This window comes from Paroedura picta, chromosome 4 (genome assembly GCF_049243985.1).
Source record: "Paroedura picta isolate Pp20150507F chromosome 4, Ppicta_v3.0, whole genome shotgun sequence".
Lineage (NCBI taxonomy): Eukaryota > Metazoa > Chordata > Lepidosauria > Squamata > Gekkonidae > Paroedura > Paroedura picta.
In genome coordinates this window covers 690,228-710,538 of record NC_135372.1, presented here as the reverse complement: position 1 = coordinate 710,538, position 20,311 = coordinate 690,228, and the positions used below count along the sequence as shown (strand labels likewise).

Sequence of the window (20,311 nt, the reverse complement as noted above, 5' to 3'; positions counted from 1 at the left end):
CTTCCACTGCTGAACTAGACTCCTAGAATCCTAGAGTGGGAAGGGGCCATGCAGGCCATCTAGTCCCACCCCCTGCTCAGGGCAGGATCAGCCTCCAGCATCCAGGAGAAGGATCTGTCCAGCCCCTGCTTGAAGATGGCCAGTGAGGGGGAGCTCCCCACCTCCTGAGGCAGCCCATTCCACTGCTGAACTAGACTCCTAGAATCCTAGAGTGGGAAGGGGCCATGCAGGCCATCTAGTCCCACCCCCTGCTCAAGGCAGGATCAGCCTCAAGCATCTAGGAGAAGGATCTGTCCAGCTGCTGCTTGAAGACGGCCAGTGAGGGGGAGCTCCCCACCTCCTCAGGCAGCCCCTTTCACTGCTGAACTAGACTCCTAGAATCCTAGAGTGGGAAGGGGCCATGCAGGCCATCCAGTCCCACCCCCTGCTCAGTGCAGGATCAGCCTGAAGCATCCAGGAGAAGGATCTGTCCAGCGGCTGCTTGAAGACGGCCAGTGAGGGGGAGATCCCCACCTCCTTAGGTAGCCCCTTCCACTGCTGAACTAGACTCCTAGAATCCTAGAGTGGGAAGGGGCCATGCAGGCCATCCAGTCCCACCCCCTGCTCAGTGCAGGATCAGCCTAAAGCATCCAGGAGAAGGATCTGTCCAGCCATTGCTTGAAGACGGCCAGGGAGGGGGAGCTCCCCACCTCCTTAGGTAGCCCCTTCCACTGCTGAACTAGTCTCCTAGAATCCTAGAGTGGGAAGGGGCCATGCAGGCCATCTAATCCACCCCCTGCTCAGTGCAGGATCAACCTCCAGCATCCAGGAGAAGAATCTGTCCAGCCATTGCTTGAAGACGGCCAGTGAGGGGGAGCTCCCCACCTCCTGAGACAGCCCCTTCCACTGCTGAACTAGACTCCTAGAGTGGGAAGGGGCCATGCAGGCCATCTAGTCCCACCCCCTGCTCAGTGCAGGATCAGCCTCAAGCATCCAGGAGAAGGATCTGTCCAGCCATTGCTTGAAGACGGCCAGTGAGGGGGAGCTCCCCACCTCCTGAGTCAGCCCCATCCACTGCTGAACTAGACTCCTAGAATCCTAGAGGGGGAAGGGGCCATGCAGGCCATCTAGTCCCACCCCCTGCTCAGTGCAGGATCAGCCTCCAGCATCCAGGAGAAGGGTCTGTCCAGCCATTGCTTGAAGACGGCCAGTGAGGGTGAGCTCACCACTTCCTGAGGCAGCCCCTTCCACTGCTGAACTACTCTGACTATGAAAATTCTTTTCCTGACATCTAGCTGATATTGTTATCCCCATAGTTTAAATATACTACTGCAAGTCCCCTCCTCTACTGCCAACAGGAACTGCTCCCTGCCCTTCTCCAAATGACAACGTTTCAGATATTTCAAGAGAGGTAGCCTGTCTCCTCTCCACCTCCTCTTCTCCATGTCAACCTGCCACGCAGACACTAGAGCTTGCCTACTACCATCCCTAGATGTGTACATACTTTTCTTCAGGGAAAAAACATAAGCGGAATATGTCCTGAGCCTTTCTGCTTTCTCTCTGTCCTATGTCCATCTTTACCCAACAGCAGGCCTATTGCTTCATTTACCTTATGTTAAATATTTAGAGAGTAGTCATGTCCCTTCTCACCCTCCTTTTCTCCAGACTGAATATTTCCAGGTCTCTCTGCCTTTCCTCCGAGGGCTTGATCCCCAGGCCCTGGATCATTCTTGTCGCTCTCCTCTGCACCCTCTCAATTTTGTCCACACCTTTTTTGAAGTGAGGCCTCCAGAACAGCACACAACCCCCCAGGTGGAGTCTGACCAATGTGGTATCCAGCACAGGGGCTATGACATCTTGCGATTTTGATATGATGCCTCTGTTGATCCAGCCCAAGACTGCATTCACCTCCTTTACTGCCACATCAGACTGTCTGCTCAGCTTCAGCTTACAGTCCACAAGTACCCCTGTTGCACTGTTTAATATTTTTTCTTTAAGCAGTGTGTGCCATGGCTCTTGCCTCATCCTTAACTTGCTGGTGTACAGAGGGTCATTCCCAGATGACAAAAGCCAAGCCCCCCTGCCCCAGAGCATATCCCAGTCTGGATTTAGATGTGGGTTGGACAGGAGGAAAGGTAGAATCTTGCTGAAGAGAGGCTTGCATGAAGAGTGCAAAAAGATCTCCCCTGTGGAGCTTCGCTTTGGCTCCACCCTGGAGGTGGGCTGGAGAGCTCCAGCCAGGGTCTTCCAGGCTTCCTGTGGGCCAAACCCCTGACCCTGGGACTCTGTGCAGCACTGGGGGGTTCCAAATTATGTCCATTTCTCCTTTGGCTTCATGTGTCAATATTTGTGGCACTGCCCTGTGTCTTGAAACAGGTCTAAATCTCTTGACAACAGAAGCTTGCATTATGGTCGGCATGTTTTGGTTAAGGGTCCACTTGAATAGTGAAGAGGGATACCTCACTCAGTAGGGGCTGAAGGAATCCGGAACCTCCAGTTGGACTGAGACGCAGTGTTTTGCAGAGTGTTTAGTTTTCTCCTCAGAAGCACAGTTCAGGTTATAATTGGAGTATTGTCAACTGGACTTCTTCTGTATAATGCCAATAAAGGTCTTATGTGTGGAACAGTTGCTGTAAACACATCTGCAAAGGGGACTGCAGCCTGCACCTCTGGCCACTGAGGTCTGTGGTGGTCACGGGGTAAAACAGTAGAGACCTGGGGAATTCCTAGAGCTTTGCCGCAGTACTGTGATGTCACCAGAAGAGATGTTTTGGCCGTGTCATGTGATGCCATGTTCCTCCCTTATTTTTCTCCCACAGTTTTACCAAGTGGGAGACTTGGCAAAAATCCGGCTGCAACCCTGTTGCAAGTACAGTGGCCCAGGTCTGTGGCAGACAGTTTGCACATGCTGGTGGCCCCCGGGTTACTATATGCTTGCATGCTTTAGAAACTGGAGCTGCCTAGACATTACGGCCCCTGTCTCCTTCAGGCCCAAAGTAGCAAGGGGTGTGGACGTTGTGGCAGAACCTGGCTCAGGGCGGCCTACATTGCTCTCCTTGCAACCCAGCGGTTCCTCCTAACAACGCTTATGAGATAGATTCAAGTGGGTGGCCAGGTTGGTCGGAAGCAGCACAACAAAACCAGAGTCCAGCAGGGGCACCTTTAAGACCCACAAAGACCCACAAAGGCCAGAGCTTTCGAGTGCAGGCCCTCTCCCCCAGACTAAATGAACAACCATCATGACTGGAGATTTAAGGCAAGAGCAAATGATGGCAAATTAGTACACTGTGTCATAATATCCAAATTAAGCCATATGATAATTCTTTGCTAAAACAGTCCTTTTGAGTTCAGTTGTAGCTTACAAAAATATTGCAGAAATAAAACTGTCCAAAAGGGACAAGCTGTGATGGTAAATTGTCTTGTCCTGAGAGTACTTAATAAATCAGCTTTAAAAGCTCATCCTTTCTTTCGGTCCAGTTTGAGATTTCTGTTTGTTCTCAGATTTCTGGTATCTAAATCCCATTGCATAGTTTGTGGCACATTTGCTGGATTCCTAGTGGCAGTATTTTCAAGGTGGAAACCACCTACCATCTGTAAGTGTCCCCTAAGGTTGTGCATTAACCCAGGAACTCTGATTCAGCAGCCAGTATAGGGTTGCCAACCCCAGGCAAGACCTGGGGAGCTCCTGGAATTACAACTGACCTCCAGGCTACAGATATCAGATCCCCTGCTTTGGAGGGGGAACTCTATGGCTTTACGATCTGCTGAGGTCTCTTTTTTCTCCAAAGCCGCCCTCCTCCAAGTGTACCTCCCAAATCTCTAGGAATTTCCTACCCCAGAGTTGGCAACCCTCTGTAGTCTGGATCCCAGTTGTAGTTCTGGGGTGGGGGTGGGGAGAACTCCAGCCCTCTGGCGTGATGCCCTTTCTGGTTTCCAGGCATGCTGTGGGCCTCTCTGGCTGCTTCCTGGCCCCACCTGAAAACAGGTGTGTCCCTCTGAGTGACTGGGGGTGGAGCCCCAGGTTGGAGGGGGAGGGGGAGGGGGAGGCCTTCGCCTTGTGAGCCAGCCTTCTGTTGGGACGGAGGTAGAGCTGCCGGGGAAGGTAAGAAGCCTGCCTGTAGAAAGCCAGCCTCTTTCTGCCTGTGCCAAGGCCACTGGGAGCTGTTGTGTCACTCGCCTCTGCAGATTGGCAGGGGGCTCAACGCCAGTTCCTGGACTCCAGCATGCAGCAAAGGCTGGGCTGCTACGGAGCAACATGGCTGTGAGATTTCAGGCAAGTGTGTGTGTGTGTGTGTGTTTGTCTACTTTGCAGTTCTTTTTAGTGCTCAGGAATGCACCTCTCTCGGAACACGTGACCGGGGTTTATTTGCCTTAGAAACATTTTTGCTGCTGTCCCCGCCCTGGCCTTTGTGATCCAAACGGGTGCAGCTAATCAGTCTCAACCCCGTTTTGCCAGTCGCCCTTATAAGTGATGGCCCTCTGCCCATGCTCAAGAGCACCCTGATCCCATAACCTCACGCCTTCTCAAATTTGAATGCTCAGCTCAGGGGGATTCTGCCCCTCTTCTGAGAGCTGTGATTTCACTCTGGAATGTGCGGAGCAGTGAGGGTACCTCTGACCGCATGCAGAGAGCATTTCTTTCGTCAGAGTACGACTGCTTGAGGAAAGGGTGAATTGAGGGTGGAACGGCCGTCCAGAGTTTAGACATTTGATCTTCTGAATCCTGGGTTGTTGTTTTTGTTTGTGGTTGTTGAGTGCTCTCTTCCTGCCCCAGCAGTGCTCTGGTGTATCAATGGCTACATAGCAGGCAGTCGTCCAACAGGTACAGCAGCGTCCTGGCATGTGGAGGCTGATATGTGGTGTGTGTGTGTATTAACTGTGTCAAGAGATTTTCTGCTCATTGTGTTATGTTTCAAAAGTGGAGGAGGCCTGGCAAATCACTGTGGCAAGTCAGCATTCTGTGGTGAAACTGGCCAGGTTCTGGGCGGCAGAGAAAAAGCCCTTCCTGGCTGCTCTGGTTTCTTGCTCTTGTCAAATTTCCAGGAATGTGGGTTGGCCACTCCAGCGGCACAGGCACCCTTGGTGATCGCCCCACCTGGGAGCTGCTGTTTACCCTTCCAACGGGCACAACACCACCCAGGCTCCTCGCAGTCAAACACTTCCTGATACTACAGGTGGGCGGTTTCCAGCACCCTCCCCCCTCCCCCCCCCCCCCGCCCGCCCTCAGGTCATGTGGAATGGCTGTGCCTGAAATCAGGGAGTCTAATCTTTGGTGAACCCTGACCTGGTTGGCTCAGGCTAGTCGGGATCTGTCTTTTGCCTTGAATGCCCCATAAGGGCTAGCACTAAGAGAGCTGTAACTTGGCCACGTTTTGCATCACTGCCGATCTCTGTGGCATGCAGCTGTTAAAAAATTGCACCCTGATTTGACCACCGTTCCTTGACCCCGTGCTGCGTCTGAGATTATAGCGCTGGAACATACTTCCTCTCCCCCAAGAGCGGTCTCTATTCAGCTTCCCCCCACCCCATCTCTTGGCACTGCTGAATTTCTGCCACTATTGTGAACACATTTTATAAAATTGTGTTAAGCGACCAGAGTCAAAACCCTGAGGTGGCCAACTGTAGGTTGGAAAATTCCTGTAGATTTTGGAGATGGAGCCTGTGGGAGGAGAGGGTTATTTATTTTTACCGTCTATTTATTTATTTGTTTATTTATTAGATTTATATTCTGCCCCCCACGGCAAAGCCATCTCACGGCGGGTCACAACATTTAGTTCAAATTTTGTTTTATGCGTATCAAATGTTACGCCAATAAAGGTATCTGAATCTTAATGAATCTGAAATGCATTAAACTTCTCCGGGGGCTCAGGGCAGCTCACACACTTTAAAACACAATGCAACCATTATATGTATGAATAAATCTAGAATTTAAAACACATACTTATTGATTTAAAACACAGTTTCAAACATATATCAATCTATAAAACAATGAATAGCATCAGTCTCCTTGATCCATCTCGTTACTTCTGGGGGAGGGGCTTAAAGTGCACTTGTTTCATGGGCACTTTGGGGGTGGAGCCAGGAGGGGATGGGATTTGGGCTGGGAGGGACCAGTGTACTGTCACTGTATGGCGTCCCCCCTCCCAAGCAGCCTTTTTCTCCAGGGGAACTGATCTCTTTAGTACGGAGGTGAGCTGTCATGGCAGGGATCCCCTCGCTTCACCTGAGGACTGCAAGAAGAAAGTGGACACGCCCAATAACACAACAAGAGAAAAAAAGAATCTGTCCAATAGCTCAATCCAATCTCACCTGGGGACGGGCATTTTAGATGCTGTGACCTGAACCATGAGCCTGGGACAGCTGTGTGTTGCCCCCTCTGCAGAACAACCTAAGGTCCCACAGGGCTCTGGCCAGTAGAGCGTTCCACCCGGCTGGGGCCGAAAAGGCAGATTTGGAGGGCGGAATGCCCTGTGATGGACCAGGCAGGTCTGGCCTTGGGAGCTAAGCAGGGCTGGCCCTCGTTGGCTCTTGGAGGTAGATCCCCAAGGCAGTCTAGGGTTGCTACGTAGAGTCCAGCAGTGGCAAACCACCCGTGTTCCTCTCTTTCCTTGAAAGCCCCATGGGACACCATACAATGAATACTACAACTTGATAGCCGTTTCTAGCGTCATACCACAGAGCTGCAGTTCCCAGCTCACAACTTGAAATTTATTCCATATGGTGGTCCACTTAAAAAATAAACAGATCAGGCACAAATCAGCATAGCTGCAGAAGCCTGGGAATCTCTTTCACCGGCTTTGTGGCCCACTTTTGGGTTGGGGCCCACAGGTTGGGAAACGTTGCCATATCAAACAGAAGTCCTAGAATCTCATAATAGCCTCAGGGAGCTTCCTCCCCTCATCAAGCTCTGCCCTTCCCAGGTGATAATCTCAAACTTCCTGACCTGGAGTTGGCAACATACTGCAGTCAGAAGGACCCTTGAATTTCTGATTAAGATCCTGGGCCTAAAATCTGCTGTCTGATGTTTACCTTGTGATTGACTGAGATCCTGAGCCTGAAATCGTATTTGCCTTTTTTTTTATAAGTTATAAGCAGCAGCAGAAGAAGAATTGGATCTTATATGCCGCTTTTCTCTACGCGAAAGAGTCTCAAAGCAGCTTACATTCCCTTTCCTCTCTCCACAATAGACACCTTGTGAGGGAGGTGAGGCTGAGAGAGCCCTGAGATTACTGCTCAGTCAGAACAGCTTAATCAGTGCTGTGAGTAGCCCAAGGTTTCCCAAATCAAACCTGGCTCACCAGTGCTCCTAACCACTATACCAAGCTGGCAGGGGGGGGGGGGGAGAGCCAAAGTTTCACAACAAAAATAGACATTACCTGGGAATCTGGTCTGATGACATTAAAGATCCTGAAGATAAGAACTTCTCTTCACACTTTATGTTTACCTCTAGTAGCAACATGGGGATTTTGTTAACTATAAGATTTATTGAGCCTCCTGCTTATATCCCTCCTCCCATGTGTTTTTGCACCTTGCTATCTTTTTGAAGCTTCCTTACTCGACTCACATTCAGCTCATGATTGACAGATCTAGAACCTAAAATCACCGTTGCCTTACCCTTCTGGCTCATGTTCAGCTCGTCATTGGCTGAAATCCTGAGGTCCAGTTATTTTAAAAAGCGTGCTTAGTTGACTGACATGTCTCAGCCCCTCAGCTGTTTTGGCCAGCCAGCTAACTGCTTTGTCCTCTTAATTGCTGGCTAAACCAGATGAACTAGGGAGATCTGTAGAACATGTCCCTCCCTTGAACCTCTGCCACCTGGTTTGCACCTGGTTTGGAAGACAGGAGAGGGAAGCTTTGAGGAGATAGAACTATAGAGTTCTAAGGGGCCATACAGACCATCTAGTTGAACCAGATTGGTTGATTTGGAGGCATGGGTCTTTTCTCTCTCCTCCTGTAGCATTCTTTCTTTAGCATTGACCTACTTTTCAATACAGGGTTTCTCCTCCGGGCTTCTTGGAAGGGCTTCTTGTACTCTTCTGCCAAAGACAGACTTTTTTTTAAAGAGCCAAAGAGTGGAAGAAAAGCTCTTTTCAGCTCAAAACCAGGCCAAGCCAGCTGAGCCACTGGTTTTGTGTTCTAGTGATGGTTTTGAGTTTCTGGCTGAAGGCATTATCAAATTCAGTTACCACATGGGGGTAGCCAGTCTTATACATGTAATACCAATGCTCACAGAAATCTGGGGCTAATTAAAGCTTGCCATCTGAAATTTGATAAATACTTGAACATCCTTGAGTCCTTAGTTGTTTCACACATAATTTGTCCCCCCTTGGGAACAATTACCATTTAGGGCTACCAGTAGATAGTGTGATAAAAGATCACAATCTTTACTGATATGGCTTACCACTACAAAAACCCTGGGTGGGGCTCTTGAATTGGTACCCAGGCCACATCAGAAGACAAAACACTCATCCTGCTCAGCATCCTGTCTCCTGCAGTAGCCAGTGAGAGGCTTCCGGGAAGCTTGCAAGCAGAATAGGTCTAATTCTCAATGTGGCCAGATCTGTGGATATTTATATCTAGAGAATGGAGCCGTTAAGAGGCAAGACACATCTTTCTACAAACCTGAAAAAAAGCCACAAGCCTGCAGAAAAATCTGGAATCTAAAAATAAATAATAATGAGGAGTTAACCCTGCCTCCAAAATAATAGAAGCAGCACTTGTTGCTTTAAACTAAAGTTCTCAGTGGCCGTTGCTAGGCAACTACACCAGTATTGCCGGTGTTCAAGCCTTGATTTCTGTCAGTAAAAGGTGGGAGAGACAGGCAGGTCCCTTTCCAGGTCCACTAGCAAATACCAAGCAAATTGTTTCTGTATGACTCCACACGACTCATCTAGGCCTGGTTGCTTACTACTTTTTAACAGCAGCCACCGCATGAAAGCTAGTATATTGTAGGAGTTACAGTTTCAGACAAGGATCTGAGAACTCTAGATTTAAATCCTCACTCTACCATGGAAGCTCATTGGGTGACTTTGGGCAAGGCCTAACCTACCTTAAAGGGTTGTTGTGAAGATAAAATAGAAATGAGAATGGGTCAAATAGATCCAGTAATGTTTTCTCAAAAAATGGCCTTTAATTTATCTGAGAAAGTCCCTGACCTCAGAGACAAGTTGATAATCTCCAGGAGAGGGACTGTCAGCTTTTACTAGATATGAGGGACATGGCTGGCCAAACAGCTAACAGAGTCTTGTCTACATCAGCCAGGGAAAGCAGACCAAAGCGGTCCGAAACAGGACATTGAGGCGACCAAGGGGCCTACAGTTCCATTACTGTATCAGCTTTCTTAGAAAGAAGACTGTTAAGGCCATGAAAGGCCCTTTGGCCTTACTATCTAAATGTTATCATCAAAAAGGAAATAAGAAACTTCTGGCTGTATTGAAAATTTATAATATGAAATTTATCCCTCAAATGTTATATGGTATTCCAGTCTGGATCTCGAATCTCAGTAATGAGCATGAATCTCTTCACTCTACGTTTCCAAGATTTGAGGTACCCAGAAGTGTTGCCAAGTGCCTTACTTGCTGAATTAAGTCAACAATATTTGGCCTTAACAGCCTGGATATTAAGTACTTTAAGTACTTGTTGAAAATTCACTTTTCGGCCAACTCTGGAAACTTGATAATAGATCTAATGAGTGATCCCTATATTTCTATCTGGTCTAACAAAATTTTGTTGGTTTAGATATTGAATTAGCTCTTGCGGTGGGTCCTGGCCCCTACCTGGTGGAATGAGCTTCAGTAGAGCTGCGGGCCCCATGGGAGCAATCAGGGTTCCGCAGGGGCTGCAAAACGGAGCTCTTCTGCCAGGTTTATGGTTGAGGCTGGGGTGGCGAGGGAGATCTGATTGGGGCTGCCCTGGTGCTAGGCAGCGTTAAGATCATCTGTTAATTATGGCCCCCTCTTCCCACTCTCCTTATTAGATATTTTTTTGGATGGTTGGGTGGTTGAAGACTGCCACCATGTTGTTGGGTTTGTTGTTGTAGGCTTTTGTTTTGTGTCCGTTTTGATGGGATTTTATTGGGGTTTTTAGCATGGACGATTGTAACCTGCCATGAGCCGGTCTTGGGAGTGATGGGAAATAAATTTAAATAATAATATACTTTTTTCTCAGAGATTTATATATATCTTTCTCAGAGATTAGAGGATATGGAATTCAAATGTTAAATGCTACTCTATATAATACTTGCTCCCTCCCTTTTTAGGGATATCCAGCCGACATCTAAAGCCTTGACAGCTTGTTTTATTTGTTTGCTTCCCCGGAGGCTCAAGGCAGTCTACATAGAACGTAGAAACTATACTAAGGTGACCAGATTGTGAGGGACCTAAGGCGGGACACCAGGGGTGGGGGCGGGCGCGGGGGGTGGCTCCTGCTCGGTGGCAGCAGGGGTGCTCTCCTCCTGTCCCCTCCCAGCTTGCTCACCTGCTGGCCAGCCAGCGGCTTCAGGGAAGGGTGGGTAGAGGCCACACCAGGTCCCACGCCAGACAGTCTCCTCAAAGCCAGGGGTGGGGTTGAGGCAGCTGCCCGGCCGCCCGCCTCATCCGGGCTGGCCTGCTGAGCAGCTCTGCTGCCAATGCCTTGCCTCTTGCCACGCCGCCGTGCCGCCTCGCCCCGCCCACTCCGCCTCGCCTTGCCCCGCGCCGCCTCGCCGTCACGGGGCAATTTAAGCAACGTGGCGGGACGTGGAGCGAGTGGCCTGGAGGCGGGGAAGTCCCGTCAGAAGCGGGACAGATGGGCACCTTAAACTATACAAGAAACAATCCATAACATATAAACAACCATAACATTAATACTACTAACTGATAATTGTAACAGTACAAACAGTACAGCAGTACAAACAGGTCCAGGAGCAGAGTGCATTTGGTGGATTTCTGGAAGGGGGAGGGCAGGGGCCCTGCAGAGGTTGTTGGTTATGCCTGGTCTCAACCAAATGCCTGGCGGAAGAGCTCTCTTTTGAAGGCCCTGTTTAACTGTTTTAGCTCCGTCAGGGCCCTGATCTCCCACGGGAGCTCATTCCACCATGTGGGGAATTTCATGTTTGCTGGACTCCTATTTATCAAGGAGGACTTTTCTAGTGGCAAGAGTAAACTCTTATTTCAAATGTATCATGGGTTGGGTTTCACCCAATTCCTGCACCTGAAAGGTACTGTTTGCATGTACTGTTTATACTAGTTTGGCCAGCCTCTTCGAACCAACAAGCTATAATTCAGGATTATTTGTTGGATCTATGCTACGTGAAAAGAGCCTCTTGTGGCGCAGAATGGTAAGGCAGCAGAGTTGCAGTCTGAAAGCTCTGCCCATGAGGCTGGGAGTTCAATCCCAGCAGCCAGTTCAAGGTTGACTTAGCCTTCCATCCTTCCGAGGTTGGTAAAATGAGTACCCAGTAAACGGTAATGACTGGGGAAGGCACTGGCAAACCACCCCGCACTGAGTCTGCCATGAAAACGCTGGAGGGCATCACCCTGAGGGTCAGGCATGACTCGGTGCTTGCACAGGGGATACCTTTACCTTTACCTTTTTATGCTAAGTGAAAAGGATCTCAAAAATTCTGTGAAAACCGCTGATGTACTTGGGAATATGTTGAGAGTAAACAGTTACTGTTTGTTAACTCAGAAGGGACAAATTTAGTTATGTAAGGAATCATAGAATAATAGAGTTGGAAGGGACCTCCTGGGTCATCTAGTCCAACCCCCTATGCAGGACACTCACAACCCTCTCGCTCATCTACTGAGGAATAACTCAGTTTTTAAAAAAATATTTAGTCATGTCTCTCCTGATCTGTGATTTGTTATTCCAATAAAGGTATCTTTAATCTTGAGTCATAGTTATGACATTGGCCATGCGCAGCGTCGTGTGATGAAGGCAGCAAGGCATCTGAGGCTGGTGGGCTGAGCTGATCAATGCTCCAAGTGCTCAGGATGGGCGCAAAGCTGTCTGCTTCTGTGAGGGAAGGGCCGATTGTCCGTTTGGCTGTGTGCCTAGGGAATGGTTTAACTTTGTGAAAAGATTTGGGAAGATCTGAAAATCTGAAGACTGGGGAACTTGGAGGCCTGAAAAAACAAACACAGAGAACTGAAAAAGTAAGACATTCATAAGGAACTGGGTAAAGAGTCACAAGAGGGTTTCAGGCAGATAGTTGCGTTGGTCTGCAGGGGAAGAGGATGATTTGAGTCGAATAGCATCTTAAAGACCAACAAGATTTTCATGGTATGAGCTTACGCCCCGGAAATCATGTTGGCCCTGAAGTGCTATTGGGCTCAAATCAGACTCATAAGGGAATTCTACATGCTGATTTGGATTAAGTTCTTGGTAATGTCACTGCAGGAGAGAAAATTGTGCTTTATCTGGTTTTTGTCAATGTCTTCCTCCTTTGGCTGTCCTAGGTTGCAGATATGGAGGAAATGGTGATTTGGGAACAGTACACAGTGACACTCAACAAAGTGAGTATTTTTTAAATTTAAAACATTTTTGTTGGAATTGCAATCTGCAAGTCATTTGGTGAAATCAACCCTGAAGGATTGTTGTTTCACTGTACCCACCTATGTACCCACTAGTGACACCACATGGTGGGATTGCAGCCACGAGGGAGGGGTGGAAATTCCCCAACGTATATGGCTGGGAATGCCCTTTGTTTTAGTGGAGCCATTGCCCACTTCCTCTTTCTTCAGGAAGAGAAGGCTCTTCTGCTGGGGAGGAGGGAGGAATCCTCCATAGTTATCAGCTCTCGCCATCTACATCTCTCTGGCACGCAGTGCAGCTTGCAAAACCAGCCATCGGGACTTGCAATGTGTTTTCTTTGTGACGACTTCTAAGCCTTTATACTCTGCTTCAGTAAGGAGCAGATGAATATGATATATATTCTGATGCAAAGTAAAGTTTATTCCTTTTAAACCTCAGAGCGCTGTGCCCAATCCACAAAGGTAACCAATAATTGCAACCTCTTTGTGACTCTGTAGCTCTCTTTTTTGGGAGGGGCCAAGCTTAGTTCAGAAGTCCCAACAGTTTCCTACCCCTTGGATTTTGTGATGCAGATGTTACAGACACCACCTGCTGGGAGGCAGCTGTTTCACAGGGTTGCCAGTTTGGATGGCAGTGGCCCAGTTAGATGTGAGACTAACAGCAAGTTAAAGTCCAAAAGCGTTTTGAAAACTTATACCCCAAAAATATAGAATGTTCAGCCCCGAATTTGTCAGCCGGATAGGGCAGAGACCACTCCAACTGTTTAACCCGAAGAGCAGTTTCTAAAGACTGAGCCCGAGACCAGGACGAGTGAAGAAGGAGTGGGGGGGGGGGGTGAGCGTCTGAGAGAGCTGAGAAGAAAGCTGCGGGGAGTGCCGAGGGGAGCGGAGCGTCCGAGAGACAGCAGACGAGCCGGCTGGAGACAAAGAGGGCAAGTGGAGGGGGATTGAGAGGAGACAGTGAGAGACTGGGAGAGTTGACAAACAAGGAACTGGGAAGGAGTCGGAGAGCTTTTGAGCAGAAAAGCCGGAGCGGTTAATGCTGAGCTAATAGTCAACATCTGAGCTACGTGGAGCCGCGTTGCTCTGTGTTTAGCTGGCGTCACTGAGAGAGTTTTCCCACATCATTGGAACGGAAGAATGCTCTGCGGTCACTTTAACGCTGCATGGCTCGCTCTCCTGCTACTCCCCCTTTCCCCCCGCCCCCTCTCACTGCCCCCCTTTCTGGAGCACAAGTGGGAGCTCTTGCTGCAAGGATTGCACACCTTTGATCCATCCAGCAGGTGTTGGCACAGAAAACAGCTTCCCCCAACTGGGAGCTTGGGAGGATTCAGCCTGGAAGTTTGGTTGCAGTGTGGGACCTTGTCTGTCTCACTCAGCTGTGGCAGAGCTGTTGAGATCAGAACGGATCCCTGCATTCCACGTATTCCCCGCTGGAGCAATCAAGATCGGAGCCCCTGCTGCTAGAAAGTGCAACGGCAACATCCAAAGAGTAGGAGAAGAAGGAGATTGTCTCAAGCTACCCCCCTGTGCCACCTCCTGGAGGTTGACAGAACTGCTCTGACTAAGTTCTATTCAGTTGGGGGACAGGATTTTATTTTTCCAGAGTGTTAGGTAGGGGTGGACGGCCAGAGGAGAGCAGCTGGGTACTCAGCTGGATCCTCGGTATAACACCCTGGATAGCTAGTGGGTGGGACCAGTATAGCTGTAGTTAGTCGAGGGTGGGTCCTGAGGGAGGGTTTTTGAGGGAGAGTTTGGGATGGGAGGTTTTTAGACAGCTATTAGATTGTTAGAGGGAGGACTGCCCTACATGGTGGCCTACGGAGGAGAGTGTGGCTATTGAGATAGGGATCCAGCACGGGACTATAATTCCAGTTCATATGGGCCAAGGCAAACATAGCGGTGGGAGGAGATTCAATCATAGAATCATAGAATCATAGAATCATAGAGTTGGAAGGGGCCATACAGGCCATCTAGTCCAACCCCCTGCTCAACGCAGGATTAGCCCTAAGCATCCTAAAGCATCCAAGAAAGTGTGTATCCAACCTTTGCTTGAAGACTTCCAGTGAGGGGGCGCTCACCACCTCCTTAGGCAGCCTATTCCACTGCTGAACGACTCTGACTGAGAAAAACTTTTTCCTGATATCTAGCCTATATCGTTGTACTTGAAGTTTAAACCCATTACTGCGTGTCCTCTCCTCTGCAGCCAGCAGAAACAGCATCCTGCCCTCCTCCAAGTGACAACCTTTCAAATACTTAAAGAGGGCTATCATGTCCCCTCTCAACCTCCTTTTCTCCAGGCTGAACATTCCCAAGTCCCTCAACCTATCTTCATAGGGCTTGGTCCCTTGGCCCCAGATCATCTTCGTCGCTCTCCTCTGTACCCTTTCAATTTTATCGATGTCCTTCTTGAGGGGGGCAACGACGTATGTAGGTCCAAGAAGGCCCCGACCATGGAATTTCCACGGTTGGTGGCCTGGTCAGTATGGGCGTTGCCCTTCAAATCTTTGTCCCATCCCCAGGTTCATGGGGGAGTGGGCTAGAGTGGAACCGGTGTTGATCCTATGCAATGCCAGGTCAATAAACAACAAGTCCTCAACCCTGCGGGATTACTTCGTAAGGCATGAGGCTTGCGTGACGGAAAGCTGGGTGCGCGAAGGTGAGATTGTCGCCTTGAAAGATCTGGCACCGCCTGGGTTTTCCATCCTGCATCAACCCCGGCTCCATGGGAGGGGAGGGGGGTGGCAATTCTGGTCAGAGAGACTTTCTCCTTCAGGGCTCTCCCTGCGCCAACGATTCTGGGGATTGAGTGTGTCGGTCTTGGGTGGGAATCAGTCGAGAACGTGGTGATCTGGTTGGTGTATCAATCACCCACTGCCCCTCCAGATTCCCTGCCAGGCCTGCTGGAGGCGGTGGCTGCCTGGACGTTGCAGTACCCAAAACTTTTAGTTTGGGGGACTTCAACGTTCATGCGGATGCGCCATCTTCAGGACTTGGCCTGGATCTAGTGTCAGCCATGGAAACACTAGGGTTCTCGCAGATTGTTGCTGGTCCCACCCATCAGGCTGGTCACACCCTCGATTTGATCTTTGGTGCAGGTGTAGCGGTAGATCTGGTGGCGAATAACATCGTTCCATGGTCAGACCACCATGCCCTGAAGGCTCGACTGAGGATACCACCCCCTCTCCGTTTGGGTGATGGACGTATTCTAGTCCGCCCGCGGAGACTCATGGAATCCGAGAGATTCCTGAATGCCCTGCAGGACCCGATGCCCTCCGGCACCTCGTTGACGGCCTTGGTGGAAGACTGGCAGTCCCGCCTTACGGCCGCCATTAACAAAATTGCTCCTAGGCGCCCTCTCCGCCTTCACCTCAAACAGGCCCCATGGTACTCCCAGGAGCTTCGGGAGAGGAAGAAGGAAGTGAGACGGCTTGAGCGAGTGTGGAGGAAGACTTGTGACGAAGCTACAAGGACATCTCCTCGCACGCTTATGAAGGCGTATGAGAATGCGGTGAAAGCGGCGAAACGAGACTTCTACGCCGCAGAAATTGCGTCCGCCAGCTCTCGCCCAGCACGATTATTTAAGCTAATTAGATCACTTACCGCCCTCGAGGAAGGGCGGCAAACGATAAGGGAATTGGAATTGAGCGGGGTGGCATTATCGAGCTATTTTGCGGACAAAGTCCTGTCGCTCCACCATGACCTACCTGCCACGATTGATACAGTTAGTGAACTGGAAGCTCCATGGCCATCAAGGGGGTTAGTGTTTGATGGCTTCAGGCAGCTCTCTGTAACCGAAGTGGACAAGTTACTGGGTTCAGTGAGGGCGACCACTTGCCCCTTGGATCCCTGTCCGTCCTGGTTGCTCAAATCGGGCGACCAGCGGATAGGAGGCCCCTTGAGGGAGATTGTCAGCCTCTCCTTTCATTGGACCAGCGGAACCCCGCCAGTTACCGCCCAGTTTCGCACTTGGTGTTCCTGGGTAAGGTGATAGAGCGGGCCACGGTGGACCAACTCCTAGGTTTCTTGGATGAAACTTCGGCCCTCGACCCATAACAGTCTGGCTTCCACCCTGGCCACGGGGTGGATACCGTGCTTGTCGCCCTCATGGATGATATCTGGCGCCAGCTGGATCGGGGCGGCTCCGCCATTCTCGTGCTTCTAGACCTGTCGGCCGCATTTGATGTGGTTGACCACGAGTTATTGGTACACCGCCTCGCCGGAGCTGGAATAAGGGGGACTGCGCTTCAATGGATGGTCTCCTTTCTCCAGAACCGGACGCAGAGGGTTGTGATGGGGGAGAGTATGTTGAGCCCTTGCGAGCTCCCTTGTAGGCTTCCGCAGGGGGCCATACTCTTCCCCACACTTTTTAACATCTATATGCGCCATCTTGCCCAGCTGGTCCGGGGCTATGGGCTGGGATGCCACCAATATGCGGATGACACTCAGCTCTACTTCCTAATGGATGGCCAGCCGGACTCCACCCTGGATACATTTGCCAGCTGTTTGGAAGCGGTAGCTGGATGGCTCAGGCAGAGTCGCCTGAAACTCAACTCCTCCAAGACGGAGGTCCTGTGGCTGGGCAGAAGAGGGCAGGGCCAAGAAGCGCGCCTCCCATGCCTGAACGGGGTGCAATTAACACCTGCACCAGTTTCCAGGAATTTGGCAGTGACATTTGATGTCTCCCTCTCAATGGAGGCTCAGGTCACCAATGTAGCTCGGACAGCATTTTTCCATCTTCGCCAAGCCCGGCTACTAGCGCCCTACCTGTCCTCGGAACACCTGGCCACAGTGATCCATGCAACGGTCACTTCCAGATTAGACTTCTGTAACTCGCTCTACGCGGGCCTTCCCTTGTCTTTGACTCGGAAGTTACAGCTGGTCCAAAATGCGGCTGCCAGGGTCCTCACTAGAACACCTTTGAGGGCCCACATTCAGCCGGTGCTTCGTCATCTGCACTGGTTACCAATCTGTTTCCGAATCAGATTCAAGGTATTGGTATTGACCTTTAAGGCTATACGCGGCCTGGGTCCCGTCTACCTGCAGGACCGCTTGGTTGCTTATGCCCCCCGCAGGGCACTCCGCTCTGCGGGTATGAATTTACTGGTTCTCCCGGGCCCACGGGATGTTCGCCTGGCCTCGACCCAGGCCAGGGCCTTTTCAGTCCTGGCCCCAACCTGGTGGAACGAGCTCCCAGAAGAGCTAAGGGCCCTGCGGGATCTACCAGCTTTCCGCAGGGCCTGCAAGACAGAGCTCTTCCACCAGGCATATGGTTGAGGCCAGGGCAGCTCTCCCACTAATCCATCAGAGGATCCCCTCCAATATTGAGATCTCTAACATCGAGATCATTGTTAGATCTATTGTATTGGTGCCACCCTCTCCTGAATATTGTTCTCCCCACCAGGCTGAACTTGGGGGGAAGTCGGGTAACTAAGATCAGAATTGTGACCATCGCCGCTTATATGTTATATGTGACTTGTTGTTGATGTTAATTGGGGTTTTTATGGGGATTTTATTGTGTTTTAACTATTTATGTTGTAAACCGCCCTGAGACCTATTTGGAGAAGGGCGGTCTCAAAATTAAATAATAATAAATAATAAATAATAATAATAATAAAGTGCTGCTGAACTTTAACTGAGGGAGGAATGGCTGGTTCTCATCACATCAGCAGCACCAGTCATGTTAAGACACGTGGTTGTGTGGCCCTGGGGAGAAATTGGGAGTGCTAGAGTGCTTTTGCTCCCTTTCGTCTCTCCCCTTCATGGACAATCATCTAATCATCTACATTATTCTTCTGCTCCCCTTGCCTGACAATCTTACTCTTTTCTCCCATTTCCCCTTCTGGGTCAGTCTTTCCCCTGTATTTCTCTGATAATATCCCTCATCTCTCTTTTTCTCCCCTCCTCTTTCTGTGTGGGCATCAGAGGCCCTCAGAACCACTGGGTCAGCTGCACAGGTGAGTAATCTGCATGAGCATGGCCTATCTCTGTCTGTCTGTCTGTCTGCCTGTCTGTCTGCCTGCCTGTCTGTCTGCCTGTCGCATAAGATTTTTCTGCAAACCTGGGGTATCCCCCAAGTTTAGAGAAAAAAGATAATCTGTACATCGTGTTGCCAGGAGGTATGAACCATGGCACTCCAAATCTTGTTCTTGTGACTTCTCCTACCAAAGTGACTTCCCATGTAGATCTGCAAAATGATTTTTGACCAGAATAATTTTTGGAAGGGTGTGGTGGGGAAGGGAGCTGGACAACTCTGTATCCCCTGAATCTCGCTGTCTGTGGCTGGAACTGAAGCCGGGTTTTCCTGTTCCTTTACAGGATCCCAGAAAGGGCTTTGGCATTGCTGTCTCAGGCGGCCGGGACCGTCCCAGCAGCTTTGATGGAGACACCTCAATTATCATCTCCGACGTGGTGCCAGGTGGACCGGCTGATGGTCGACTCCTGTACGTGACTGAATGCCTCCCTGCAGCTGAGTGGGGTTCCCAGCTAGAGGCTCGGGGGTGTTCTTGGTGGGGTAATCAAGTACTTCGGTGCAGGGGTGCAGGCAAGCCAAAGTAATGTAGCTGATGGTTTGGGATCTCAAGAAAATTGTTTCTTTGGTTGGGAAGAAGCATGTTCCCTCTTTCTTTTCCTCTCTCCTGGACTGCAGGAACCGGGACAAGATTGCCATGGTGAATGGTCTCTCCATGGAGAACGTATCATCATCTTTCGCCATACAGACCTTGAAAAGCTGTGGCAAAGTGGCCAACATTGTAAGTGAAAGCCACAGGAATGGTTTTTTTGAGAATTAGTGCGGCGAATGTTTTCAGCTCTGGTCCTCAACGTGGGTCTGAGAATACAATTTCTTTTAGAAGGTGGGTGGGGCCAGCTGGGAGTCTTGCCCTGCAGGGCTTCTGATTGGCTGTGCAGATTCAAAGGCATCTTGTTCGGCAGAGCTTCTCTCTGAAATGTTGGAGATTATGATCCGAGTTATGCCTGAACAGTCTCCCTTATGTCTTGTGGTTGTGCCTGTGTCAGAGCTCCAGAAGTGCCCACCAGCTCAGAATGGTTGGGGGCCTGGGGTTTACAGGACTGGTGTATGCACAGGGTAGCCAAACTGTGGCTCACAATGAGTTAACCTACCTTGCAGGGTTGTTGTAAGGGTTAAATGAGGAAGGAAAAGCCACATGTGGCATCCTGAATCAGACCCCAGGATCTCTCAAGGCTGACACCATCTGTTCAGACTGGCAGCAGCTCTCCAGTGTGTCAGGCAGAGCTCTTTCACAACAACGTCTACCTAATCCTTTTACTTGGGAGGTGATGGGAATTGAACCTAGGACTTTTTGTATGCCAAGTCAGTCTCCTGCTACTAAATCTTAGGAGGGAGAAGAGTCGGTTTTTATACCTTGCCTTCCCTTCCTCTCCCCACGACAGACATTCTGTGAGGTAGGTGGGGCTGAGAGAGTTTGGACAGAACTGCTCTGTGAGAACAGCTCTAACAGGGCTAGGGTTGTGTGAGGCGGTGTCTGAATTGGTCGTTCCAGGCTGACGCAGCCATCGCTGTACCATGGGCAGGGGAGGGAAGGTGCAGGGGCCGGTGCGTAACTCGGAGCACACATGCAGGCGTGGAGTTATGCACCGGTGCCTGTGTCTCTCCCCCCCCCCACACACACACGGCCCAGCGCTGGCTTCGTCAGCCTGGAATGGCCAGTTCAGATGCCGCCACACACAACCTTAAACAGGACTGTGACTAGCCTGGAGTCACCCAGCTGGCTGTATGTGGAAGAGTAGGAGATCAAACCCAGCTCGCCAGATTAAAAACCACCACTCTTAACACAGCA

General features: G+C 50.2%; 1 protein-coding gene across 3 annotated transcripts in view; it reads left to right on the top strand.

Annotated features, from left to right (window-relative positions):
* Positions 1-20,311, top strand: part of TJP3 (tight junction protein 3) — an 84,112-nt gene that overhangs the window by 24,675 nt on the left and 39,126 nt on the right. For 2 of the 3 annotated variants that reach the window (XM_077331403.1, XM_077331404.1), the window contains exons 2-4: positions 12,417-12,473; positions 18,810-18,934; positions 19,141-19,243. In XM_077331403.1, the coding sequence (XP_077187518.1) occupies positions 12,426-12,473; positions 18,810-18,934; positions 19,141-19,243 (276 nt within the window). In that variant the 5' untranslated portion in view covers positions 12,417-12,425. Of the gene's footprint in view, positions 1-4,036; positions 4,253-12,416; positions 12,474-18,809; positions 18,935-19,140; positions 19,244-20,311 lie in introns of those variants that run through there. The other variant, XM_077331405.1, reaches the window with a different exon arrangement.